At 35.9% G+C, this 27,991-nt stretch overlaps 2 protein-coding genes across 6 annotated transcripts; one reads left to right on the top strand and one right to left on the bottom strand.

Annotated features, from left to right (window-relative positions):
* Positions 1-16: 16 nt before the first annotated feature.
* On the bottom strand, positions 17-18,697 carry ZBTB49 (zinc finger and BTB domain containing 49). Of its 4 annotated transcripts, none has more exons than XM_027457392.3 (8): positions 18,584-18,697; positions 17,323-17,496; positions 14,080-15,185; positions 8,228-8,307; positions 4,350-4,423; positions 3,597-3,679; positions 3,356-3,517; positions 17-1,370 (listed from the first exon to the last, which is right to left on the bottom strand). In XM_027457392.3, the coding sequence occupies exons 2-8, from the start codon at positions 17,472-17,474 to the stop codon at positions 700-702; spliced, it is 2,328 nt and encodes a 775-aa protein (XP_027313193.1). In that variant the 5' UTR covers positions 17,475-17,496; positions 18,584-18,697; the 3' UTR covers positions 17-699. The 4 variants fall into 4 exon arrangements, with proteins under 4 accessions (XP_027313193.1, XP_027313194.1, XP_038033964.1 ...); XM_027457393.3 differs by having other exon boundaries at positions 8,228-8,274; XM_038178036.2 differs by having other exon boundaries at positions 17,323-17,514; positions 18,584-18,629.
* On the top strand, positions 18,599-27,604 carry LYAR (Ly1 antibody reactive). Of its 2 annotated transcripts, none has more exons than XM_027457394.3 (9): positions 18,599-18,754; positions 19,315-19,500; positions 20,906-21,020; positions 22,506-22,613; positions 23,490-23,573; positions 24,173-24,518; positions 24,796-24,900; positions 25,778-25,863; positions 26,194-27,604. In XM_027457394.3, exons 2-9 carry the CDS (start codon positions 19,379-19,381, stop codon positions 26,326-26,328), a joined length of 1,101 nt encoding a protein of 366 aa, XP_027313195.1. In that variant the 5' UTR covers positions 18,599-18,754; positions 19,315-19,378; the 3' UTR covers positions 26,329-27,604. The 2 variants fall into 2 exon arrangements, with proteins under 2 accessions (XP_027313195.1, XP_005019495.1); XM_005019438.6 differs by lacking the exon at positions 18,599-18,754 and adding an exon at positions 18,861-19,064.
* The last annotated feature ends 387 nt before the right edge of the window (positions 27,605-27,991 follow it).

Raw genomic sequence — 27,991 nt, 5'->3', positions numbered from 1 at the left:
GAAACAAAGTGCGCAATTAAGATAAAATGTAAAACAACTTCCCTTTATTCAAATTAAGTTAGCATTTCCTGACCTCGGTCTTCATTGTACAAATAATCATCTGTGCAAAATAGTTTATAAAATACTAAAAAAAGATTTTATTGTAAAAAAAATAAAGTTTCTAGATATACAGTTATTTTGCACTATCACAAATATTGTCCAGTATTTAACATTTAATTTTAATACCACAATACTCAAGTCATGTAAACCAATGGTCCTACTGGTAAGAAAGCCACTACTCAAACTCAGATTCAGCAGGGATTTGTTCAAATGTTTCCCTCTTTTCATATTTACATCCTCATAAAACTCTGACAACCCACAGTTGAATTGCACTCAGAAAGAAACTTGACATTACCATCCTTTCTTCCATTACCAGATTGAAAAACAAAAAAGGCAAATTTTAGCAAATCCTGACAACAGAACAGCTACACAGTGCAGTAACAGAAGAACAAAGATCCCCAAAACTAGATTTGAACTTTGCTGAGAAGCAATGCAAAGGCAGCCTACACTGGGTTCTGGGCATGTGTACCTTGATCTCGCAGTACCCAAAGTAGTTGGCTTAAAAACTAGCTCAGACCTCTCTACACTGCAGTGTAATCACAACACAGATATATCTATTGCATGAAATGCCTCTAAGTTTTGATTCAGTAACCTGAGCCCTCATTGCTCCAATTCACTTTCATTCTGCAAAGTCTTCATAGCTAAACCCCAGAGGGTCATGCTAGAGAAAAACGGTCCTTCAGTATTCTTGTACGCAGCAGATGATGTTCGACTGCCTAGTGGATCATTACAGTGACTGTCCAAAGTAACCATAGAGGGACGAATCATGGAAATATTATCAGCCTGTAAGGGTTCTTCTGCAGAAGATCCATCTACATCTGTATAAGCATATGGTGTTGGTGGCGTTTGCTGCGTCTGAGCTTTTGGGAGTTTAGCAGAATCCACATTCACTTTCTGTTGGTTTGCTGAGTCATTGTGTTGAATCATTGATCGCAGCTTACAGTAAGAATCTGCAGAATTATCAAATTCAGTTGAATTTGCAGTTGGACGAATGGGAAATTTAACTGAAACTGGTAATAATGTAACAGACATTTCTTGGCTAAAAGTGTCCGAATTCTGAGATTTCTCAAGATCAGAAGTTTCCATCCCTTGAGCAAATTCGTCGAGTGTGTTTGGACCTTCATCGGTGGCTTTACAATGCATTTTCTTGTGCCGCCGCAGAACAGCAGAGCGAGTGAAGCATTTGTTACAAGTTTCACAGGTATAGGGTTTTTCTCCTGTGTGAGTCCTCACATGTCTACGCAGGTCACCAGAGCCTGCAAAACATTTCCCTACAAGATAGAAGTGTTAATATTACTATTTTGTACTTAACACAAGTACATAAACATATTTTAATTTGAGAAAGGATGAGCTATGGTACACGCCAATTGTGGTACTTTATCTAGAATGGGTTCAAGCAAGTTCCTTCAATTCGTACAATTCAATTACTTGTTTCTTCTCCTTGATCTGATTTTTGGATTTCCCAGTGCTTTTGTTTTTGTCTCTAGAGACAGGAATAACCATTAGTATTTGAAAGCTGTGAGTGCCCTCGATTTGTATCAATCTTTGTGGAAGAAAAAAAAAAGTAAAATAAGAAGATCAATCAAATTCCTCTGTCTCGTAAAACAGCATGCTGACAAGCTTCTAATTGTATTCTTCCAGTGAGAACTGCATCATAGAAAGTAATGATTTGTTCATTAGAGAGGAACTACTCTTCTAGTGCTTTTTTGTAAACAGTGAGCTAACATATTGCAGCAGACCTTTTTTTTTTTTTTTTAATATTCTATCCAGAGTATGTGTCAAAACTAACTTTTTATTGCTGTAAATATTAAAATATAACTAAATAGTTAGCTGTTTGCCAGTTTTCAGAACCACAGGCTCAAATAAACGCAATTACCACATTTTAATGAAAAAAGTGACTGGGGCCAAACCAAGGCAAAGTGCAGAAGTGCAACAGAAAAAGAAAGCATTAATTTCCAGAATATGATTCAGACACCTCATGTTCTTTAGGAGAACAGAAATAATTTCATACCTCTTTGTGATTTTATCTCACTTTAGCTATGTTAAAGATTACGTTGTTCTGTATGGACAGATATCAACTAAAACAAACAGTATTATCTGAAAGCCCAGTAAAATTACAGTCTCAGTTTTTGGTGTATTTTTCATTCTACTGCATGGATATCTCCTCAAAAAAGCCATTAAAAAAGCCATTTGTAATCTTACAAATTACTGCAGAAGTACATGTGGAATTTTAGTGAATTTAATGTGAATGAACGACTTAACACTCGATCATGTCTTTGCACAATTCTTGCTCTCAGTACAAGATGACCTGGCTAAAACTGAAAAATGATCAAAAGCCCACTATAAGACAAGATGAAAATAAATTTGTTTTAATGGCAGTAAAGCAAATCTTTGTTTATACTTTCATATCCTGAGTGTCTGTATTTCCTCTCTCTGATGCAAGATCTAATAATTATAGATTTTGTTGTTGCCTCAAGACATTACAAATAAAACATACTGCAGTTGGATATTATCATATGGTAAGTACCTTCCTCCAAAGCTGTTTCCTCAGAAAGTAGATGAAATTATACCAAAATAGCGCTTAGGGGCAGAAAATTAAGTACTATGCAGGATACTAAGTAACACAGAGATACAGATACACAGTGAAATTTCTGAAAACTATGTTATACTAGGATGAATCACTGATCAAAGAGCAATTTGCAGACCACTTGGAAGCATAACCCATCTAGCAGAGTTTGAAAACGGATATTCTGTGGTATGAAGCACTGATCAAGTTTTGATTTTATTCCAGAGGTTGAAGCAAAGTGGTAAAACACTACTAACAACTCTTTTGGTCTAATGCAGCTCAATCTCAACAGTACCCAACTGGGAAAAAAGAAAAAAGGAAGAAAGAAAAGAAGAAGATTCCACTAACAGCCAAGTGATTCTAAACCTACCTTTCTAGCAGAAAATAAAAAATGTTTTGAAGCAGCAAGTATCAGTGTTCCTATAGCAAACAGATACATATTGATTCCTTATTTCCTTTCTGCATTCTTCAATTGAAAATCATTTCTGAACTTACTTACAATAGCTAAAACAGTTTGATCCACAAAAAGATAAACTATGAAGGATGCAAAACAGAAAATTTTGTTAAAAACCTTCATAACCTCGTACATGAATTTAAAATTATTTTAGTTAATTGTTATTCTGCTGACATAGCCTATTTCCCTTATTTAAAAAGCAAAGACATGCCAAGACTATGCAGAGTAAGTCTTACCACAAGCTGAACAGCTGTATGGTCTCTCTCCCGTATGCCTAATTCGGTGCTTTACCAATTTTCGTTGCATGTTGAATGACTTCCCACATTCATCACAGGTGAATACTTTATCTGCTGTATGAGTCTTTTTGTGCTCCTTTAAATTACTGAAGTTGCTGAATCCTAGAAAAATGTGACAGACACAGATTAAAATGACTCCTCACATTTCAATTTAAACAAACAAACAAACTTAGAGGCATACCTCTGCCACAGATATCACACAGATGAGGCTTCTCTCCAGAATGAATAATAATGTGACGCTGAACATCACCAGAAGCAGCAAATCTGTAACATAACATGGAAACACAATTACTGTCTTTATAAGAACCCTTATTCTCCTTATTGAATATCAAATGGAAACTAACTATGAATATCTGATGTTCTGAACAAGATTAAAATCTAAAACACATATACCCAAATGTTAAAAGACAAAACAAAAAATAGTAAATATTTTGAAGCTGGTAATGTCTATTTAAATTTATAATAGGAAAAAAACACCTCTTCACCTTTTTTCTTCTTGAACATAGTTTAAGTACTAATGCTATTCCTAAATTAGTGTATTTTGTCACCGGTTAGCAGAAGGCAGAAATATTTCATACTTCACTTAAATCTGTCAAGTTTCCCATACTGCATAATTCTCAGAAAATGGACAAAAATGTAAACAATATGACCAAATAATGAAAACAAATACACAACAGTATAACCTTAACGAAAGATAATATGTAAAAAAACAAAGACCACAGACTACGTATGTATGTATGACACATTTATCTTATTGAGACTTGCAAGAAGATACTTGCAAATATTATGTATGTTAATATTTAAACTCAATGTCTTCTAGACAAAATTCATCAGCACACTGCCCTAGCTCTTGTCCCTTAGTTTAGCATGATGATGAAAGAAAACAATCGACTTCTAACACGGTAACTTTACCAGGATGAACAATTCTACTCACCTTTTCCCACAGATCTCACAAATGTATGGCTTTTCACCAGAATGTCGACGTAAATGTGTCTGCAGATTACCTGCCTGAAAGGGACAGTAATTTAAGCATTTAAATGTAACTAATCTGTTGTTGTATGCAGATAAAAACTTGATGATGGTAACTACGAGACTGGCTTTTTATTCTTAATTCTGAAGCAGTTAAAACTACAAGGCATGTAGAAACTCAAGCAGTAAAGATAGACTACAATGTACTCCAACTACAAATTGCTTATGTATGCAATTATACATTGACAAGAACAGGAGAAAAAAAGCCTGCAATCAAACACTCAGGAAAAAAGAAAAACCTATAGTTGAAAACAGATCCAATTATAAATGACAATGACACTATCTAGATTGCAGTCAAGAAGAAAACTTACTAGTGATATGGTTCATGTTAGTCTCATTTTCCCTGTCCTACAAACAATATACTGTTACATCGGGACGTCTGAATTCACCTACCAGAAGGTTAAAAAGAAAAGAAAAAGGGTAAACATTTTGCTATCCATAAAACACTCACAGCTAAGTGCTCCAAAGCCATAAATATTTACTCATATCAGAAGATAATGGAACAGGAAGTACAGAAATCAACAAATAGGATTACTTGTAACTTATTTTCATTACACTTCTTTCTTTTCCCAATCCTGTAAAAATCATGCTAACTTGCAGGCAAGCCAGGCAATGACAATTAGACAAAACCATCCTACTAATGGCGCTTTTAATAAACCACTAGTGCTTCAGAACAGCTGATCCATTGAGAATCCAGTTCTTAAGGCATAAAATACAGCCAGTCTGGACAGAGGAGCTACCGATGTTCCACAAAAAACTGCACACTATCCCAGGGTCAGTTCTTAACACTTCTGTTCCCTCTGATGGATAACTGCTTAGTTTTATCTAAGTACACTGAAGGAATATTAGGTCTCTTCTATCAGAAAGATTATCACATCCTCCTTAGTCACAGTAAGGCAACAAAAATGGGACCCTTCAGTAATTTCTCCTAACTCCTTTAGATATAAATTACCTTTAATGATCAATGACTGTAATCACAGGTTATGATATACCAAAACTAAATTATTGCAGACACAGACACAAAACAATATTAAATGAATCAGTCTGTACACAGAGAGCTTTCTGTAACCCCCATAAGGTTTTTCAGATAGATGACTGTACCACTGTCCTCTATGGCCAAACTTTACAACACTGAAATTGATTCAGAAAGAGGCACTGGGTACCTATTTCTGTGGGAGATGATGGACTGAACTGACTTCTCCATGGAATAAAGTTGTTTTTTTTTTGTAAAGACTTTGTGTTGCAAAGACTGAGGATTTATGCAGAAGTGCATTTGAGAGCAACATACGAGAGACAGAACCTTTACCTCTATCCATGCCACAAAAGAAAACATATCAAATGCATTTGTTATTCTCGATTAGGAGAGAATGTGAATTTGAAGTGCAACACTTATTCTGAAATACCTCCCATACAGACATTTTTAGTTTAGAATAACAGCATTCTACAGAAAGTAGCAAGCAGATTTATTTCTTTATTATAATCCTCTGTCACTTCATCCTAATGAGGGTATGAGCTTGTTATTAACTGCTCTGAGATACTCCAAAAAAAAAAAAAAAAAAAAAGAAAATAAATACATTAGTAACCTTCCTAAGCTTGTAATATTGCACACAGCCTTGGTTATAGCATGACATGCCAGACAAATAAAAAAACATAAGAGGACTTTTGCAAGCATTTCAGTGAAGGAAAATAAATATTCAGAATAATCATCTTACTGACACCGGTTGCACACCACTCCTCATAAGTGCAGAGACCAGACAGAGATACTAGACTTACTCTATTTGCAATTGGCATGTGTTTAGAAAGCAGCTAATGCCTTTCAGCCCCCTGAAGAGGCTCTGCAGCAGAAGGCAGTTGGGAGGTAAGGCGTGACGTCCTGGTCACTAGTAAGAGGAGACCAGAGGCTGTGTACTAGCAGGGGAAGATGCAGACTTTGAAGTACAAAAGAACCCTTTTTCTCCTAAAATAATTTACTGTTACTTGTTCAAGACTGTGAGTTCCTGTTTCAGTTTCTGCTTTCTTCATTTTCTCTTTCACGTTGCATCGAGTAAAATTCATCAGGAGCTGACATACTCTGCATAACAACTGCGTTGTCTCCAAAGCACAGAACATGAAAGCTTAAACAAGAAAAGTGTTACTACTTCTGTGCCTGTAGGCTGAGAAGTTTAACACAGCCCAAGATCAGAGATGGTCATTTCAGTAAAAAATAGATAGCAATTATCCTCAAATCTTACTTTCTGGTCTTGCTTATTTGCACAATTCAAAAGCAAGAAGTATACAAGTTCCCATCTGTATACTCAAGTTCTGAGTACACTCACAAGTGTGTAAGTTTCCATTCATGATGTGAGAAAGAAGTGTAATACACAAGCTGAATGCCATGGCTCATGTTCTGGAAGAATATATATCACACATCACCATGTACCTATCCATACCTTCAGACAAGTGAGGTAACAGGGAGGGGAGAGAAACTGTTTAAGAGTGTTTAATTAAAAAGTGGAAATTTCCTTTTTTTTTTCTTTTCTTTATTAAATAGTAGTAATGCAATGCATGTTGCATGAAGAGTATGTCCTACCTGTCATACACCCTGCATACAAGAAGTTTTTTTATTCCCTCTTCCCCCCACAGTAGGATCTAGAGTACAGAACACGACTCCATTTGCCAAAAGTACTTTTAATGGAATTTGGAAATACCTACTATTTTTCTTTTAGTAACTACTAGTTCAATCCATCAAAGTGAATGAAAAAGCTTTTTCTCTGGCTAACAAGCAGACCCAGTTTTGCTCAAATGGCTTGATAATCACGATGAAACAGTATTGCTCACTGGATGCAGCATTATACCCCTGTTATACCCCACTGGGGTGGAGTGTGCAACTGCATCAGATTCACAGGCCAAAAAAACCCCACAAGTGGACTACAAAATTGGAGCAAGATACACACAAGCACTGGGGGGTGAGTGGACAAAGATTCTATATGTCTAATCCTTAAACCAGGACACATAAAACCAAGATTTATTAGATGATATTTGTTATGCTATCTTAGTATAAAAATATGCACCTGTCTACTGCCTCCCATACTTAGGCGTAAATATTCCAAAGAAAATAGAAAAGGTATAGAAATTTTGGAAACGCAAGACAACTAGGCACCAAAATTTTAGAAATGAAAACAAACTGCTGTACTCAGAACAGCACGCGATGAAGGGCAAAATAAGAGGGCTAAAGTTTAGGCCCGGTATATAAATAGGGAACTCCATGAGAATTTTCTTAAAAATCCTGAGTTTTGTAACTTCAGACAGACCCTGCTGTACTTAATTATAGAGGAAATGGAGCTCAGTTATATGGATGCCATTTTTTTTTTAATCTGACTAAAAAAACTGCTTATTTTTTGCCATTTACAAAGATGAAACTACCATGAATACAATACATATAAAATTCTATTTTTTTAAACACTGATGAAAATTCAGAACACATTCCTAAATATAAAGCAATAGGACAGTGAGAATGAAAGTGCTCTTTTATATCAGTTGTGACTCCATGTCTAAACACTCATTTGAAGACAAAATACATAACAAACATCTACTGAGAGCAGACAGAATCAAAGGTACAAAACATGTAAAAGAAATCTAAAACATTTAATGTGTTTTTTTCGTATAAGTTGTTTTAATATTTTACCCCTGAAGTTAAGTCTCTCCGAGCAAAACTAACTAATCTATGGACATGTTTATTTTTAAAATCAATACACAGATGCATTTCAATTTCAAGTGTAATACCATAATATAAAATATTCCCACCTGTGAGAAGTGTTTCCCACAAATGTTACATTCAAAAGGTTTTTCACCTAAAAGGAGAAGAAACATAGAACTTCTAATAGCTGCAAGAGAACAAAAATCCTTTAAATTGGTACACTTCCTTTAAACACATATAATGTAAAAATAAGAATATCCCCGAAAGGACACTTACCCATGTATTTAAGGGGAAACATAAGAGGGGAGTACAGCATTAACCATTGAGCTTTTTAGGCAAACTTGCTCAGAAACAGAATTTATTTTTCAAAATAAATAGAAGAATTTTGATATGAATGGGAGTGCTACATATTATTATTAATTCCTTTTTTTCCCCCACATGAAAGGAGTGCCATACCTGCTGGAACAGAACAGATGACAGGGTCCTACTACAACAACAAAAAAATTTACAGAATACACCAGTCCTTCCACTTATACTCACAAAGGCCCTCTCTTAAAAAGAATATGGAATGCAGAGAAGCTAATTTCTGTTTTCTCCACTCAAAGGGTACCATACATCTCTGATCAGCATGTAGCCATTCACTCCCAGCAAACATACTTGCCTTCAAGCTCTCAATCTGCGTAGGAGTATAAGAAAATTAACCCAAATATTTTGCTTTAAAATTCTGAATTTATTCATCTAAAAATTGTATTTTTGAATCTCCAAAAACTTTAGCTTTGAGTAACATTAGTAAAAAGCTAGTGCAGCCCACTTTAGCACTTGAAAATAACTTGATGCTCAATCTAGAGTGCTACAGTACTATTGCTGTTAGTCAGAGACAAAAACCTAATTACATTTTATCCCCTGGAGTATTTCGTAAGTATTTCTTCCCTGCATAGTTTGTGTTTTTTACAGTTGATAAAAATCTCTACACATCTTCTGGAATTTTCAAAGAAAATAATAATGCTCAAATAACATTGAATTCAATGACAGTCAGACTTCTAGTGATATTTTCATGAGTCTAACTGTACTTTAAAAGCACATCTGTAATCTGGCCCACAGATACAAGGAAACTAAAGAATTAGTATAAATCACTGTGCTTTAGATGCAGATGTTTCCAGAGCGAAAAACAGATTTTACACTTTGTTTCATTCTTTGTGATAAATAAAAATCTTTAGATTTTGAGTCATTTATTTTAATAATTATTCTCCTGGTTTTACAGAGCACCTCTTGGCCATGGCCTTATTTTCAAGCAGATATTCACTACATCACCATTCTTCCTCCATCCTCATTAGGAGCATCATCTGCAATATCCAGGTGTTGAGGTTCCATTTTCCATCTCTGCTGCCAAATAAAGGTGATGCTGTTTCAGCATCATTCAGGATCAGGGATCAAATGCAATTATCTTAGATGTTAAACCACTGAGTCAACATAGTTAGTTATATGGCTTCACAAACAGGCAGCAGTCTTCCAGTTACTCTGCCAATTTAAGGCTAAATCTACTTTTTCTAAGTATTGATGAATAGAAAACTTCAATTTCAATAAAGCTTTTATTCAATTAAAGTTAAAAATTAAGAAACCAATAAATCAACTCTAAAGAATACAGAGGCTTGATTTCAATATGTCTCTAAGTACTCAAAACACTGAAAGTTCTGGCACTGACAGCACAAATATACATGAAACCAACAGGAAGCCAGAACTGTGGCAACTGGGAAAGCTTCTGACAACCACAGAGGCATTGCAGTAATTTGGAATGGAAGACAAAAAACTATAGTGGCAACTTCTGCAGAAATTACCTACAGCAAAAAGCTAATGTTGACACAAAAGATGTCAACTGAACAGAAATCCACCCTAAAATACCTGGAAGGGGAAGGATAAAATTCAAGACTCAAATTGTTCACAATGGTTGTTGTAGGCTGCATGCAATCTCATTAAAACTGTACTCTCCGTTTCAAATAATTAGTTTTTTTTTTAACCCCCGATGATAAAAGATAAAATAATTTTAAAAACTTTGTAAAAAAACAATCCAATTAGTTTTTGGAGAACAGGTCTGTGCTCGCATAAAACTGCAAACAACCAAGTAGCCTATTGCAAGATGAATCCCAGCAGAAATACTAAATTACTCGGAGTATTGCAGCAATGCAAGGTAATGCATTCTAACTGCTTCCCAGGCTTTATTAGGAAGAGTGCAGCTAGCAAGCTGAAGATGATTCTCCTCTACGTGCCACTGGTGAGACCATACCTTTAGAAGAGAAAGCTAACAGGAAATCATACTTCTGTCTACGATCATCTAATGGGAAGGCTGATAGAACCATATTCTTCCTGAAGCTACACAGTGATGAGACAAGGGGCAACAGACATGAGTTATATCATTAGATAATAGGAAAAAACTTTTACCCTATGAGGATGGTGAAACACTCAAACTAGTTTCCTGGAGAGGTTGTGGACAATCTCTGCCCTTGTAGATATTACAAAACAATCCAATCTGATTTGACAACCCAAATCTCTGCTTTGAGCAGAGAGTTGGAATAGATGACCTCCAGAGGTTCCTTTCAACCTAAATTATTCTATGACTGTCATTGAATTCCAAAAGGAAAACCTTATCTGAGATCAACACTGTGTTATTCTCAAATAACACTGTTGGATCAAAAGCAATAGAGATTTTTTTTTGCATTAAAAAAAGTACCTGATCTACAATTATAACGACGCTTAAACGAATATCCAGGAGACTAAGGTACTAAACCTTTAGACTGCTTTGTATTTTCTATCTTCTGTTGCATCCTTCTTGTTCAACACTGCAAGAAGAAATGATAAAGTACACAGTAGTAGGATCAGTGCAGCAGTATATTGGCTCCAGAGAAGAAAGGCATGAAGGCAGCAGTGTTCCTCAAGTCCTCAAGAGATCATAAAGATGAGGAGCAGGACCCACTAATGCACGGAGCGCTGGCAGCTTGCTCTAGCCAAGCTCAGAATGAAAATGCTGAGGATCAACAGTATGTTACATTACAGTTAACTCCGCTCCTGTTTTTTTTTCAATCCTGACAATTTATTTTTTTAAAACGAGATATTTCCTGAAAATATTTTTTAAAATTAATAATCGCTTTTTACTGGATAGGTGTGAACTGCTTATTTGCTTCCTTTTTTTCTAGACAGGTTCTGCCACCGAGGCCAATCTAATTAAAACAAATTACAATACTCAATCAAGTCAAAGCCAATCTTATAAGTAAATCCAATAATCTCTATTTAGAGATTCCTTTAAATGGCCATTAGCAATACAATTAAAACAGCTACTCAGCCCAATACAATGCCTTGTGTTGAACACATTATGCTTGTGCTTTGTGTAAACAATTCATCAATGCAACCATACGAACCTGTCAATTCTTTAGTAATCCTAATTCTCAGGGACAGGGAATTTCACATGTGCTTTCTTGACAACTAGGCCACTACAGCACTTATGTTGAAGAAGTTGTCATTTGTGGGTTAAAACATGGCTTCCCATTGTGAAAAATCCTTTTTAGTAACTTACTTTAGTAACTTAGTTACTTTAGTAACTTAATTCCATTATCAAAGCCAGATATGAAGGACTTTCAGTATGAACTATAATACTTAAGTGCTTGCTTGCCCTCAGTTCTAGAAAAGATACATTTTAAAATAAAATTGATCAGATGACAGTTTGTGATATTTAGCTGTGCTTTCTGAGGTGGAATATGGATAGAAATGGCTTTGAGGATATACTTACATTAATACTTAACTAGCAGTGTACTTATTAATGATGCTGATGTGCCCTGTACCTTCAGCTATACATCCTTCCTATGCTAACATCCTACTCAATGTCTGCTTTGATTTCCCCAAGTATTCTTTTCACACTAGCTGGTATTTAAAAACAAAGTACCATGACCCCAGAAAAACAGGTAAACAGGCATGTTCATTTATATTCTTTCAATAATTTTTCATGCTTCTTTGATGTGATTATTATTTATTAAACTTATGTTCTTAAACTTTATCAGCTTAGCACACGTACAGAAGAATGTTAATGCTATGTTAAGGAGTATTCAAGTTTGGAACTTTTGGAAAACTATGGGAAGAACACAGTGCATTAAAAACTGCATGGAATTCCTGAATCTAATATAAACACAGACTAGTAGAGAGGACAGCAGCAACAAAATCAAGTCTAGGATCGCTTTTCTTACATGGTGCGTTGTGTGGAACGTAACAACATCTACTAGAGCTCAAGTGAAGTGGAAGCAGGTGTAAATGTACAGAAGTCAAAAAAGAAGAAATGAGTAGCAACACAAATAACCTTGCAAAGTTACTGCAATCCTTTTCCTCTTTTTCCATTTCCTACACTGGTAAGCATTTGCTGATCACTGCATCTATAGAAATCAAAATTTTAAAACACTCATAGCAGGAGTCCTAGTCAATTTGCTGTATGAACTTTAGTACCCGGTCCACTCCTTTAACCTTTAAGTTACAATAAATACATGAAGTTAATAGTTTACTTTACCCCTTCTAAAGTTATTTCAAATGGTTTACCAGACTCGGGATCATACAATAATTAAGTCTATCACTCAGGCAACAAACTCTTAAAAAAAGCAAGTAGTCTAATGGGCACCAGATTCATGAAATCCAGTTTCCTTCCAGTGATTAAGATGTCTTAAGGAAGTGCAAATTATAACAGGCTTCTCCCATGTTTATTCTCTACCATAAACTCACATTTTACCAACTTCAGAGTTTCTCCCTCAGCTGGGACTTCTCTAGATGCTCTATCTTCTATCTGACCACCTATTTTCCTGAAAATTTGTAAGATATTAAAACATACCTGATGATGTAAGTTCAAATTAAAAAATACAAGGCAAAGAGAATACAGAGGTAAAAGACACGCAACTGTGTCACAGGAGACCAAATTAAAACAATAATACCAGTAATGTGAACATACAGAAAGTCAAATATAATGAGTGAAAACTTCAGGAATCAGTGCAAACTGTTCTTATTTTCTGGAATGATTTTTCTACTACTCACATGGATAAATTAATTCTTAATACTAAGGCTCAATTAACAAAATGAATTAGTGTCTGTTAAGAGGGACTCACATCTGCTATCAAAGTAACAATACATGCATTATTTGGAAAGCGTTGTTTATCTGATAAGACCAGGAGAGATACGTTTGTATATTTATTATAGGGAAAAAAGAAGGATAGAAGTATTCAAAAGGTTAATCAGGAACAATGCCATCTCAAAGGCATGAAATCGATGGTGTTACTTGACTGAAGGTATTTTTTTAAAAAAATACCTTTTATGAAAAACAAAGCTAAAGTTGTAGAAATATAGAACATGCTGGTTAAATTGAAAAGACAAATTACTTAATTCAAAATTAGACTGGGTCTTGTTTTTCACTAGAATAAAAAGATCCTTAAACCTGTGCTAGGTTTAAAAACAGCATTACCTGTAAGTATTGAGAACAAAGTAAATTTAATCCCATTTACTCTGCAGCCTATTTTTGCATCACTCTCTAAGTGAACATCATGAAAATTGTTAATACTAGGAAAAAACATAAACTAAATAGTATATCTAACAGGTCAAAAAGAAACGACCACCAAGCTCTTATCACTTCTGGTTCACAATGAATATATGATGAGAGAGAACTGTGGTTTTCAAGAACACTGTTTTCTTCTATCCATTTCCATTTTTTGTTGTTATCTGCCTTGGCCTTCTGAACAATCTGACAAACTGACTAGAAAAGCCTCTTTTAAACGCACGTCAAAAATTAAATTTTAATTGAAATATCACACAATGTTCCTCGAAATAGGACTCTAAAAACTAAAACAATAAATAAAAGCTATCTTACTATATCCACTTTATTTTTATTTAATCTCATCAATTGAAATATTTGGTCTGCAGACCAAGTTATTGATTACTGTACCTGTATGAGACCTTTTATGAAGTTCCAAATTGCTTGGGTGTTTGAAAGCCTTCCCACATAATTCACAAGTATACTGTCTCTGTGACTGAAGAGTCTGAGATTGGCCTTCTTGTTCCAAAGGCCCTTGAGATCTTTCAATTTCAACAGTTTGTTCAAAATTCTCAGAATTCACCAAGTCTTCAGCTTCTTTTTCTTCAGTAACTCTGACATTTGTCACGTCCACGGTACTTTCATTTACAGATTCATTTACTCTTGTTATTCTACTGTCATCGCTTTTAGGCTCAGGAGGGTGCTCTGCAGATTTCTGAGATCTCAGAAAATTTAACTTTTTGAGATGCACTGCCTTTTTCAGCCGCATCTGTTTGTTGGGCTGCAAAAGCGTGCTGTCTGCATCTTGATCTGGAGCAGCTTCATTCAAGGACTGAACCAGGAAGTTTGATGGTAAGTGATCTGAGGTGTCCAGAATACATTCAGAGTGACTGACAGCACAAGAATTATTCTCTGCTGTGTTTATTTCTGTAGATGTGTTGTAAGAAAATGATTGTTCTGTTACCCTCTCCTGATTAGAGCAAGCATTTTGCTTATAGAATTGTTTGCTGTAAAAGTTGCGTAGTTTATAATAGTAACTTGGTTGCTTAAATGGGAGCTCTGTGCAGTTGCCATCTAAGGAGTCAGGTGACTGTTTCTGTACATCACCTGAGGGTGCATGAAGATTAACAGACTGCGATGCATGAGAATGGTGGTCAGCCAAGACTTTACTAGCTTGCGTGTCAGATGAGCATTCATGTAACAGGTTTGTTCCATAACTGTCACTGGCACAACCAGTATCCGCACTCAAAGTGTTCTGCAGAGAAAATACACTACTACAAGGCATGCTGGCTGATTGCTCTACAGCTGTAGAAGATTTTAAAAAGGTGTGGCAAATATTCAACACATTTTGCACTTGAAGACACTGTGCAATATCCAACATAGCTTGTACGTTGTCCTGACTAAGATCCAGATGAGAGGTGTACATGAAGTCCAAGATCTGGCCTATTCCACCTACATTTTTAATATCCAAATGAAAGACATCATTCTTCTGGCCTGAAGAATTCTGAAAAAGGGTCCTGATAAAATAAGGCAAATACTCAAACACACAAATAATTTAAAAACACTTTTATGAAAATATATATACACACATACACTTCCAACAGACTGCCTAAGAATCAAAAACTTACACTAGATGGTCTTACCTACACTGCTGTTTTTGCATATGAACTTTTCAAAACTGCTTGAATATGTTGAATACTATTACCCCTATACTATTACACTTAAGTAGAAATCAAAGCATAAGATCCTTTAAGAATTTTTGCCTATTTTTTAATGTGTTGAAAACAAAACACACCCTATATTTGCAGTTCCTTATCCAATGTTATTTAAATATTAGAAGCAGTCGTGTATTTGTGGACTGTTTGCAAAAGTTGATTGACCCAGAACAATGCTTCCCCTTCCATCATGGCAATTTGCTAGTAAAAAGGAGAAGGTGGACCTCAATGTCAGCAAAATTATTCTGACAACTGAGCTTGTCCATCAACCACTACCAGTGAACTGTACTAAAAACTGGTTGCTCTTTTTCAGCAAGTAAACATGGATGGTAACAGTAAATAAGAGGATGGCATTATTTTCGATTCTTTTTGTCATATCACCCCGAGAGTATTTTTTACTGGTACTGAACCAGAGCCAAGTAAAAGAAAAATGAAGAGTATAGGTACGTGAGCCTAAAACAGTAGCCCAACCATTCCCCACTGTATCATCATTGTATCCTTAAAGTGTCTGAATTCATGAGACTTCTATTTGATGTAAAGTATTCTCACATCAGAGCCGTAGATCTTAATATGCATAACTAATTCTAGACTGACTTTGTACTCTGTCTCAGTCAGGAACTTCATGCTCTTCTGTTAAAATCCCCAGTTTCTAACCTAGTAATTCCACAGTAGATGATGATACACACGCACACACATATGTATGTACATGTATGTGTGTGTGTATATATATGATGTATATGGGGTCGGGTCATTCCTATGTAGATAGCCTGCTACACCAGGAAATACCCTGAATCTCAAGATCCCTCTGCATGGGTTTAACTCTCAAAATCAGGTTTGTTGAAAGCTAGGCATAATACCAATAAGCAGTGAAACTTAAGCAAATTAGAGCCTAGGCTTAAACTTAAGAAAAGCAGTTTCAGGAGCATCCCTGCAACTTGTCCTATCCTCATACTTACACGCTACTCTGACGTAAGTATCTGCATCCAAATTTTTCATAAATCTGGCTCATATTATCTAAATTAAAACCAGAACTATAATAAGCAGATCTGGGTTGAGAGTCTAACTGAATTAACCACCTATATCCTACCGAATTTGAGAAAGAGTTGAGTGCCTAGCTCTCTTTGACTACTTTAAAAATTTAGTCTTTGGGCACAATTCCACATCATCATCAGGATTACAACACTACTGCAAAAAAAGCTGTTGTTCTTTTCTTCCCTGTTCATAATATATGAAATAATTTTCTTCTATAAGCATCAGTAGTCAAGGTTTTGAGATGCTTCAAGAAGCAAAGTCAAAAAAGCCGTATCAAACAGCTTACTCATAAATAAACACTAAATTGGGTGAACCAGCATCCCTTGAAATTTTGGAGCTCAATGAGAGGGCCATAGGAAGAGGAAGGAAACCTGTGACATTGCTTTGTGAGCCACCTGCATAAGACGCAGACATTGTGTCTCTGATAATGTGTTCTATGTAGAGGTTCAATAGTTATATATCCACTCAAACTTTATTTCAGACTCTACCAAACAGAAATGGATGATGTGAATCGTTTCACCCATTATATCCCTTATCTGTCTCTGCTCGTGTTCAGTACTACACTCCTTGTAAACAGTTATATTTTTATACTGAATTACTGTTTGCAGGCCTCTGCCAAGAATCCATTATATGAAGCACTGTAAGCCAGTAACGAACAAGAAAGTTCTGAACTCAGTGTAGTAGTTAATTACATACACTCAGAAAATAAATTAGGATGGTCACAGTTTTTAATTAGATGTAATGCATGATACAGATTTATCTCTGAACAAACAATTTAACTTTTTACCTGTCCCTCTAATAGTTACATTGTCTAGAACTACCAGAAAAAAAAGTACCCTTCTCAGAGAAAACCTCAAATAACAGCACTTAGTTCACTTTTTTAATAGAAGAATTTTCTACCACATACCTGAAATATTGACTGAAAGCAGCTAATACATTTTTGTGTGCTTTGAAGCAGACACCTTTTACCACCAACATGCAGTCACAGAGAAGACCCTGAATGCGCTGTTCATGGAGCTGCTGGAGAAGATGACAACTATGGCTAGCAACAGTGTCCATGCTAGAAAATCACTTACATTACCTACAATGAAATAAAATGCTAAGATGAATTTTAAATATCAAACTTTCAAAATGAATTTAGAATATGAAGAACATTTTCACAACTTTTAGCTCCCAAAGGAAACAGCTTTTTACAGTCTGGGCAGGTCTAAACTGGACAGTTTAAACTGCCACATTTGTCTGTTTAAAGATGAGTCATAATATTGTTCACCAGTACAAATTAACAGTATAAATATGAAATATTTATTTTAATGATTTTTTTTTTTATGATAAGCTTCTGCAAAAACGTGCTAGCGGTGCTGCCAATAAACAGAACTCTATAACCACAGAACAAGCAATTTACACAACTTTGATGGGAAGGTTCTAAGGTAAAAACATACCAGACCTAAAACCACAGTAGTATTTGTAGAGGATAACCTCAATTACTTCATCCTTAACCTGAACATGGGGGAACTCTGTAGCAGCACTGTTTGTATCATACTCCCTGCTGTTGTAGCTAGACCCAGTGCCCACAAATCTGATTCATTAGACAAGTTAGCATGGTAATTATTTAATTTAATAAAATGTAAAGTCTCTTAAGAGTCACTTTTTTAATAGGTTGAAGAGAAAACAAGTAACATTATTCCCCTACAGTACATTTATACTGAATTCTACACTTCCTTTTTTTGGAAGCAAGATGAAACTCCCTCCCAACACACTTGTGAATATGAAAGGACACCTGTAGGCCAGTCTTCTAATTAACAAATGAAGCAGAAAAACCACATCGGTTTAAACTGGAGAAGTGGTTGCCCTCATTCCCAACTCTGATGAGCACCGCTGGCTCCAACATTTTTATTTACTGTTATACCGTGCTTCTTTTTCTCCTATCACATTAAAGCGGGTTAGTGTGTCGGGCTTTTCTTCTCCCTCCTATTTAATCACGCCTTTCAGCAGGCTTTAAAATAAATAAACCAACAAATAAACCAAACCCACTTTCCAGCACACCGCCTCAGCCGTGCGCGTCCCCATCCGGGGGGCACCCAGCTCCACCCGCCAGCTCTGAGGCGCAGCCCTCAGGCTCCCCTCAGCCCCGAGGCGACGGAGCTGGCCCGGCCCTGCCCTGCTCTTACCGGCTCCGGCCACCACCCAGCTCCATCCCAGCGCCAGCCCCGGCCTCTTCCGCCGCCGCTCTTTCCGCTTCCTCCCCGGCGGAGGCTCGGAGGAGCAGGGCGGAGGGAGCCGAGGGCCGCCCCCGGCGCAGGCGCGGAGCGGCCGGAGCGGGAGCGGGGCGGCGGGCGCAGGCACGTGCAATTGCCCTGAGCGGGTTGACCTGGTGGCCCGGGGAGCCGCGGGGCTGGGGGCTGAGGGGGAGGATTCGGGGGGTGGACCGGGAATCGTCGCCTGCCAAGCGATCGGCTCGGGGCTGGAAGGAAAGCCCGGGGTCGGGGAGAGCTGGTGGGAGAGATATGGTGGGGATATGGGGTGCTGCAGCCAGCCCGGGTTGGGAAAGGCGCTGGTGAAAGTCGAGCCGTAGGACTGTTAAAGGAAAGAGGTGAACTTCACGAGGAATCGCCGGTGGTCGTAGTCAGAGCTTTTTGTTTTCTGTTAAAGGTGGGCAGCAACGTTTGGCAGCCATAAAGTTTGCGGACAAACGAGAAGATCCGTAGAGTTACTGGTTTCACAGTTACTGGGTTCAGGGTTGCTGGTTTCACTTGTGCTCGAGATACCAGACAAAATGAGCTTTTCCCGCTTAACGTTTTGCACGTTCACAATCAGCCTGCTTTAGATGTTCAGCGATTTTCAACCATCTGAACGCTTCTTTCAAGTTGTAAAAACAAGGCCCTCCTTTTTGTCTTCCTAGGGCTGTGCCTGTGTGGGGAGAAGGATCGTGCCTGTTTGAGGGGAGCTGCCGCCCGCTCGCCAACATGGTTGTTTTCACGTGCAATACCTGCGGAGAGTCTGTGAAGAAAGCACAAGTTGAAAAACATGTGAACATCTGCAGAAACTGCCAGTGCCTTTCTTGCATGGATTGTGGCAAGGATTTCTGGTAGGTAAATTCTGGGAAATAGCCTTCTTCACTCTGCAGTGGGTGTCACAAATTTAAAGTTTTTCTTTGGTGTGTTGGAATTAACTTTAGCAATTTCTGGATAATTCAAATTTATATTCCACTTTTCAAATAATTCAAATTTGTATTCCCACATTTAAGTGGGAACGTTTATTTCAAACTTAATCATCAAAGTGTGAACAAGGGCTTTGGAGGTTCTCCTGAACTAGCAGAAAGATGTGCAGCAATACTCCTTGCACTTACTTGTCCGGAGTGGAAGTGTGAGCAGCTTTGGGTATCTTTCCTGATCCTACTTGGACATTGGCATAAGACTGACAAGAATCATGATTTATGTTGCTGGGAAAGCCGTTAGCATTAGATAAAGCAGGCTGAGAATATGCACTCAGACCGTTTCTACACACTGGATACTAGTTCTAGGCATTGCTAGAAGTAATATTGCTATGCTCGTCATTCCTTAAATGTTAATTGAAGTATTAAGTTAGGCAGCTGAATATTAAAATGTAAATCCTTTGGGGGAAATTATGGGTTTCCAAGATACAGTATTGGGAAGTTGCCTAACAGCCAGGTGACATTAGAGTGTTCACAGTAAGAAGCTGCTATTCTTAAGCATTGTGATCTGTGACCAAAGGACAATTAAACCACATTGTAAACAGAATTGCAGTGTTTTATTTTTTTTAACTATTATTTCATCTTTCGATTCACAGCTGTTTTTATTCTGCTACTGCAGAGAGAGTGAAATTGTCAGTAATGTACAAAATGCTGAACTTGTCACTTCTCAAAAGCACTTCTCTCTTGTCACATAGAAGAAAGCAGTGCTACTATCTGCTTTCAAAATACAAATGTATTTGTCTAAGAAAATTAGATTATTCTCAAATAATGGTTTTATTTCCAGGTACTTACTTCACTGACAAAAGATTAAGATTTGTGGTAATTGTTCCTTTTTGGGGTCACTTACACGTTGATTAAAGCTGCATTACTATGCTAGTGTATCCATATTTAGAAATTAGTTTTTTGCAAGCATTTTTACCTGTCTTACTAATTTTAAAGTGTGTCGATGTGAGTCATAAAACAAGTATTTGCTAACAGCTTTGCATATTACATGAACAAATGTGTGTAAGACTTATTAATAAATGCAGCAGTATACTGAAGACTCAGATCTCATTTTGCAAGTCAAATTTCTGCTGAATGCTGTAGCATGACAAAAATGTAAGCAGTCATATAAGCATGTACTTAACCATGTTGAGCTTTTCTTACATGAGCATTGACAGTACTGAGGCATAAATGACAGATACTACCTATTACTTCAGTTTCCGATTACATAAGTGTTGCATAGTTTGTAGGACTGAAATGCTTTACAGAACTGTAGTTAAAAATCTTCTTTGTTCAGGGGTGATGACTATAAGGACCATGTAAAGTGTGTAAGTGAAGACCAGAAATATGGTGGAAAGGATTTTGAAGCCAAAGCTAACAAAGGAGATGCTAAACAACAGGAGTGGATTCAGGTAAGGTTTATATTAAATACTGATACGATAAATAACTGTTGATGATAATTGTTAAAGATATTAGAGAGTCTCTACTGGATAAAACCGAAGATCTGTGTTTCCCAATATTTACGACATTCTTTTGGCAGGTCTGTTGCTCCTGCTGGTAAGAAATACACCTTGTGTTTATTTCAAATCTATCTCCTCCTAGTTTTATAGTTCCACTCTATCCTTGTGAAATGAGGTTACAAGAACTACATAAACTGTTCAAGATACGGATGAACTGTAGACTTTATTACTCTGTGTCACAATGATGTTTGCTGCTTCTTTCTTTGCTCTTAATGACTTTTGTCCATTATTTTGCTCTTTTTCTCCGGTTGTTCCTGATCATTGTGTTAACATTTTCATAGAATTGGCAATTCCAATCCCAAGATCTTGTTTCTAAGCACCAGTGGTCAACTTAAACCCTGTCGTTTTAAAGACCTTCCTGGAATTCTTCACAGTCCTCATCCTGCATAGCTTCATATCATCGGGAAAATTTTCCTGCCCTCTTTTCAGATCATTTGTAAATATGTCGAATAGCAGAGTATGGATCACAGGAGACGTCTCCTACAATTCCTGTCCTAATAACCTACCCTCTTTTGGCTATTAGTTTCCTTTAAGGGCTTTAAGAAGAAACTTACAAGCATGTTTTTAAAACCCCATTACATAAATTTAGTTCATCTTTATCCACAGATTTGTTGACTTCTATCTCATATAGAAGACAATCCAACAAAGTATTAAGTACTACATTCATCCTCAAGGCATATAAAAAATACTGTTAAAGTCAACAGGTTAGTGTCGTTGTTGAGATATAACATCATCAGAATTTCGAAGGCAGTATGATGTGAATGCTGTTGCTATGAAAAATGTCAGTAGTAAGTATCTTTTGCACAGAAAAGAGAGGAATTACTGACAGGTCCATAAAACCTTTCGGTAAGCAGATTTTCACAAGTAGAGGAAGGATTTCCAGTGTCCAGTGGCTGCATCTTTAAATAACGGTAAGCTCAGAGTACAGTGTGAGCTTTCTGCCACAGCAAGCAGCAGTGCTGTTCAAGTAACTTGGGCCTGCTTTTCATAGTTAACTCCAGAAATTAAAATTCTACAAAAAACAATCAAGCAGTTGATGGTTCCTTTAATCAATGCAGACCCTTTTCACAGGACTCCACTGTATAATACAGTTAATTTACTTTAAAATGCTTTTATTATAGGTTGTAACTTGGTGAGCAGTCCTGCTTGTCTCTGCTTAGTGCATAAGTATGAATATTTATACAGGTAACTGATGCTTATGCAATCTAATGATAAAACTAAAGGTTAGTGTTTTTTTTCATGCTTATGGAGTGGTTTCAGCAGGCTGTACAGTCTGTGTGTGATTTCTGTCAAATGTATTTCCAACTTGCATACCTTGCACGCATCATTTGATCGTTACGCTGCTTTGCTGATTTCATTCTGGTTTTCTTCATTCAGAAAATTCATGAAGTAGTGAAGAAGCCAAATATCAGCCCTAAAGTGCGGAACATTTTGGAGCAAATGCGTGTCTTTGATAACATTCCAAGAAAAAAAGCAAAATTTCAGGTATGTTTTAAGAGATTTTTAGTGGTCTGTGCAGTGAGCTTAAAAATAGACTTTCTGAGCGAGTGCCATTCTTTCAACAAAGGTGATACAAATTGCTTTATTTGAGCATTGGGAAGTGGATAGTGTAATAGCCAAGTTTCAAATAGGATATGTTTGAAACATATTTCTCTTTTCATAGAAGGACTCTCTACAGTGCAATTTTAATTAGTTGTTAAGCCAGAGATTCACAAAGTTTGTCAGACTTGGAGATTAGGCTTAGATGGTTCCATGTGTAGACTTGTTCATTTTTCTAAAAACTTTTTTTTTTTTAATTTGCAATTTCTATTGAATGTCCATATTCTTAGACATATTTTTAAAGAATTCTGATTTCTGTGACTCTGGTTTCTTTGAGATGCTCTTTCTTTCAGAATTTTTCTGTTGCTCAGCATTCTGACTCAAAGGATGCTTCACTGAATTTTGCTTCACAAGGCATAGCAGATTCCAAATGTTTTATGTTGTATCAGTAAAGAATTACAACTAGGCCTTTTTTTTTTCCCCTTCCACTGCCAAAAGGTTTAGCAGGACATTAACACAACCAGCACTGTTAAAAAACTTGAGAGTAGTCTTTAATATTAACCTCTTCTGGATTACTGTTGGTGAGACAACTGAAAGGCATGGCATAGGCGTTAATATGTAGGTACAAAACAGAACAATTTAGCATGGAGTTATAAGGTATTCATAGAAATTAAAGATCCAACCAGATCTTCATCACAAGCAGTAATCAAATTCTTAAATTAAAAAAAAAAAAAAAAATTGGACATACGGTAATCAAGAAAAAAATGAGATGCACCTTTTTAAGTTATTGCTTGTGTCTGTTGTTTTTTTTTTCCTGCACAGAATTGGATGAAGAACAGTTTGAGAATTACTGACACAACTTTGCAAGACCAGGTGTGGGATATTTTTTCTGAAGCAACCAGAGATGTAAGTTAAGTTAGATGTTCAATATCAAACAACAGGAATGCAGTCAAAAATGTTTATCTGCATAGCTTTTAAGTTACAGGAGAGACAACTCTTACTACTTCTAGCAAACATATGTTAAAAGACTACATGGACACTTCTTTGAGCTGCACGTTGCCTATCACTTGTATTCTGGTAATATGCCTAATTGCTAATAGCAGTTTCAGAAAGGTATCTTTGCCTGCTAACGAGGGTTTGCTGACTATTGTTTTAATGTAGGAAGTACCTAATGGTCTGTCTTACCATATTCATGTTTTCTGGCATTCGCATCAACCTTGTGCCCTTAGAAATTGCAATACTGCATTTTAAATGCCTTGAGAATTGAGTATTTAAACATGTATCAAAGTAATAAATACACTATTTACATAATGCAACATATTTTGTAAAACATAGAAAAATAAAATTAATCAGATCTAAAGATTTTTGTTGCAAGATAACAGTTTTCCTGTGATGTTAAGACCAAATTCAGGATATTGGTGGCGTTCATGAATAATCTACTGAATAAAAGTTGCATTATCAAAAAAGGCATGTAAAAGTTGTAACAATCTGTCTTTGAACAAAAGGTGTCAAGCAAAAAAGAACTTGACAAATCACAAGAGAAGGAAGAAGTCCAGACTGCAGAAATTGGGGAAAAAACAGTGGCAAAAGAAAATGGAGTTACAGATGATAAAATTGAGCGGAAAAAGAATAAGAGAGAACGAAAAGAAGAGAGACAAAAGAACAACAAGAAAGAGAAAAAAGAACTGAAATTGGAAAACCAGCCTGCAAACTCAGAAACAAAAAAGAATAAAAAGTCTAAAAAAGGAAAGGAGAGCTTGGAGAATGAATTTGAAATAAATGGAAATGGCCATCAGAATGAAATAGAAGAGGAAACAAATAGAAAGAAACGCAAACATAAACATGCAGAAGGTATCCATCCTATTTAATGTATTATTGTGTTAGAGACTTGCCAGTGCCTTAAAGATCAATAATCTACTTCAGTAGAATTTTTCAATCAATTAACATTGCATATACAAAATTTGATTTATTTTTTTAACACGCTGGTTGTAGTCAGTCCTTTTACAAAATGTGAACATCTTAGCCAATACAATCTTCTTTTACAAGAACAGAAACTGTCTTTAAAGAATGTTTCTTCTAGTTTACTGCTTTTTTGTGAATACTATTTTCATTCAATTTTCACCTCTAGAGGAACCTCATATCACAAAGAAGAGAATGAAAACTGAAAGCATTTCAGAAGACATGGAAACAGAAAACACCAATGGCAATGAAGAAACCGTGGAAACAGATAAAGGTATTCTTAAAGGGGGAGTTCTAGCAGTTAAAAAACTATTCTGCAAAAGACCTAGTGCAGAATTTAAGTGCAATACTTTTGCAGCAAGCCATGAAATATGTTGTGCCTCAGTCATAGCATTCTGTTCCAAAGGAAGTAGCCTGTGCTACACTGTACACCTGGTGCTGAATTCTCTCATGTTACTTTTGTGCTAGCAACCTTTAGCTACTCTTACTTTCACTAACAGTGAGGAATTTGGCATATTTGTTTCACCACGTTAGGTTTCTTCCCTGCTGCAATGCACCTTAGCCAATATAGAAGAAAAATGATGGCAGTTTTGTCTCTCTTGTATTTGTGTATTTATTACATCCCCATTTTTGCTCATTGAATCATAAATTTGAGGTTTATCTGTATTTGACCTTAGCTTATGCTTAGGTAAGCCAATGCACTCCATTACTGTTGGAAAATACCTGTACTTGAACATGGAGATTGTGTATTTGGAAACTTAATTTGCTAATTTATTTTGGAAACCAATTAATGACCTCTGAAGTGGGTATTGTGTGAAAGTCTCTATTTTTGCTGTAAGGGTGGGAAGATGGGATATTTCCAACTGCTCCTGTGTTAAGTAAGGGTTACTGCTTTATAGCTGAAACACAGAACTTCAGTAAAATCTACCCAGCATTTTGGTTCTTCACGGCTATCCTATTAAAATCTTCAGAAACAGCATATACTGACTTAAGACACCCTGTTGTAGTAGGGTCAGTAAGGTAACAGTGAAATGTGATGGTAGCTGGATTGGTTTTAGAAGTAGTAGGTTGAAGCTGGTTCTTACTAGAGAAGACTTGGAAATACCTAATTTTACTTACAGTGTTATATAAATTGCTTAATTATTCTCTAGGTAAATTCAACTGGAAAGGAACTATCAAAGCAGTTCTGAAACAAGCTCCAGACAATGAAATTTCAATTAAAAAACTACGAAAAAAGGTATAGTAGAACACCTTTTTTGTTCTTAAATCTACTTCGGTCTTGAGATTTTTTTTTTTTCTGTAATTACAAAGTTTATAAAAACCTCTCCCATATAAACAAATATGTTTGACATTATTTAACAGAACATCAATTGACAGAATGTCAGGTGGACATATTTTTTTAGAGCTTACTAGAATAGAGAGGAAATTCAGTGCAGGAAATTCTGCAAAGAAACAATAACACGATGGATTCCATGGTACTTTTAGTACAATAACATGTATTATTATGTATTATTGCTCTATTGTATCATCTTTACTAACTGAAATCTCTTCCTCTTTCTTTGTGCAGGTTATAGCTCAGTATTATGCAGTAGCTGGTGAGCAGCACAAATCAGAAGAGGATATCCTAGCCATATTTAATAAGAAAGTGAATAACAATCCCAAATTCAAAGTTTTAAAGGACAAAGTGAAACTCCTGAAGTAAGAGTTTTCATACTTTCCATAACATTTGCATTTTAGACTTAGAGACTGAGTAAAATGCTCCTGACAAGTGTACAAACATCATGCATAGGTCTCAGTTTAAATGGTTTGTATATATGAGAACAGAATTTAAGACTGGATTCCTCTTCTTTTTCTAAATTTATCACGGAACATTTGGGATATGCTGCATATCTGTATTCAGATATTTTATTTTTTGATTTTTATGGAAAAGTATATTTTTTTGTACAAGTTTTAAGAGGCATTGAAAATAGTTGTTGCCTAACTATATTGAAATTCTTCCAGTAATGGACATAATTTATAGGCATGAATGTTTTTCAGGACTTGGATTGTGTGTCTTTTTGTAGAAACTATTGTAAGAGCAAATTTTCACATTCAAAACCTCACTACGGAAATACGTGTTTTTTGAAATGATATGACTGCTAGCCCCTTTGTGCACTATAGCTTTTATACACAGGCTTTCATCACCAGTTAATTCTGTGTTGTAAAATGCATAATTACAGTGTCTGTCAAGTTTGTGTATATGATGTTGCACATTCAGTGAAAATCTAAAGACTGTTACCTGTACATGCATAGCTACTTAATGTTTTAACGAGTAATTCAACCAACTTTGCTGTAAGCGGTGTCACATGACCTAAAATAAATGACTTTAAAACACCACCTTAAATAAAATAAATATTTCTGTTTACAATTATACAAAGACTGTGCATGAAATCCGTAAGTATACATAATTTGTTATGTTGCAGTCACTGAAAGAATTTTAAAAGGCCAGAAATCTTACAAGACACAGAGTTACATGGGAAAAGTTACTTGTTTATAGGGTTTATAAGTTTATAAACATATATAAATTTGTAAGTTTATAGGGTTTTAATCATATGCAAAATAATTCCAGACAGGGAATATCCTACCATGAAGTAATCTCTTAAGAACAGTAGTGGAAAGCTAGTGAAAATTTCTTGCAGTAGGTGGTAATGGTGTTCTGGAAAATTATGTAGTGATTTCAGAAAGCTATGCAGGTATACCTTTATAAAGTTCATAACTAAAATATCAGAATTTATAGAAATATTGAATATATTAAAAGCATGAAAACTTTAATTGTCTGATACTCTGGGTCCAGTTTTTCTGAGTATATATTTGTCTTGTTTATAAGAAAGCTTGCAATAAAAATCCCTAATAAATTTATAAGGTCTCCTCACTAAATGCTTGTTGTTGATTCACGCGAATAGCTTTGGAGAGAGGTGAATAAAACTTTTTTACAACTACGGAGAAACTTGAAGAAGTTATTTAAACACATTTCAAAAGCTTTGATATGTGTTTTTGTTTTGTTTGTTTTTAATTTGCGAAAGGACATGAATAAGGCCTTGCCAGTGAAACTGACATTAATACAGTGCCATTAATCTTTTCGCTTTTTAATCTTACAACACATATTTATGTTGCATAAAGATCCTAAATATCTCTGTTACAGGAATTGTTACAGTTTTTTTGTTTGTCTGTATAGAATTCATTCCAAATCATGCCCTTTTCTTACTTATCTTCCACCATTGTTGACCATAACACGTTTTTGACACAAACATGTAGAAATTATACACATTTATATTAAAAATATAGACATCTCTTGTACTTTGCTAATTATACCCTAGGTTCTTGTG

The sequence above is a fragment of the Anas platyrhynchos genome, chromosome 4 (genome assembly GCF_047663525.1).
Source record: "Anas platyrhynchos isolate ZD024472 breed Pekin duck chromosome 4, IASCAAS_PekinDuck_T2T, whole genome shotgun sequence".
Lineage (NCBI taxonomy): Eukaryota > Metazoa > Chordata > Aves > Anseriformes > Anatidae > Anas > Anas platyrhynchos.
This window is presented reverse-complemented; position numbering and strand designations above follow the sequence as displayed.

Excerpts from the sequence above, each read along its gene's own strand:
- ZBTB49 (XM_027457392.3), bottom strand. The coding sequence starts at position 17,474 with ATGGACACTGTTGCTAGCCATAGTTGTCATCTTCTCCAGCAGCTCCAT. Across the intron at positions 8,308-14,079 it reads TCATAAAAGGTCTCATACAG|CTATTAGAAGTTCTATGTTT; the intron begins GTACAGTAATCA and ends GTTCTCTTGCAG. Across the intron at positions 1,371-3,355 it reads ATACAGCTGTTCAGCTTGTG|GGAAATGTTTTGCAGGCTCT; the intron begins GTAAGACTTACT and ends TCTATCTTGTAG.
- LYAR (XM_027457394.3), top strand. The coding sequence starts at position 19,379 with ATGGTTGTTTTCACGTGCAATACCTGCGGAGAGTCTGTGAAGAAAGCA. Across the intron at positions 21,021-22,505 it reads AACAACAGGAGTGGATTCAG|AAAATTCATGAAGTAGTGAA; the intron begins GTAAGGTTTATA and ends TTCTTCATTCAG. Across the intron at positions 24,901-25,777 it reads AACCGTGGAAACAGATAAAG|GTAAATTCAACTGGAAAGGA; the intron begins GTATTCTTAAAG and ends ATTATTCTCTAG.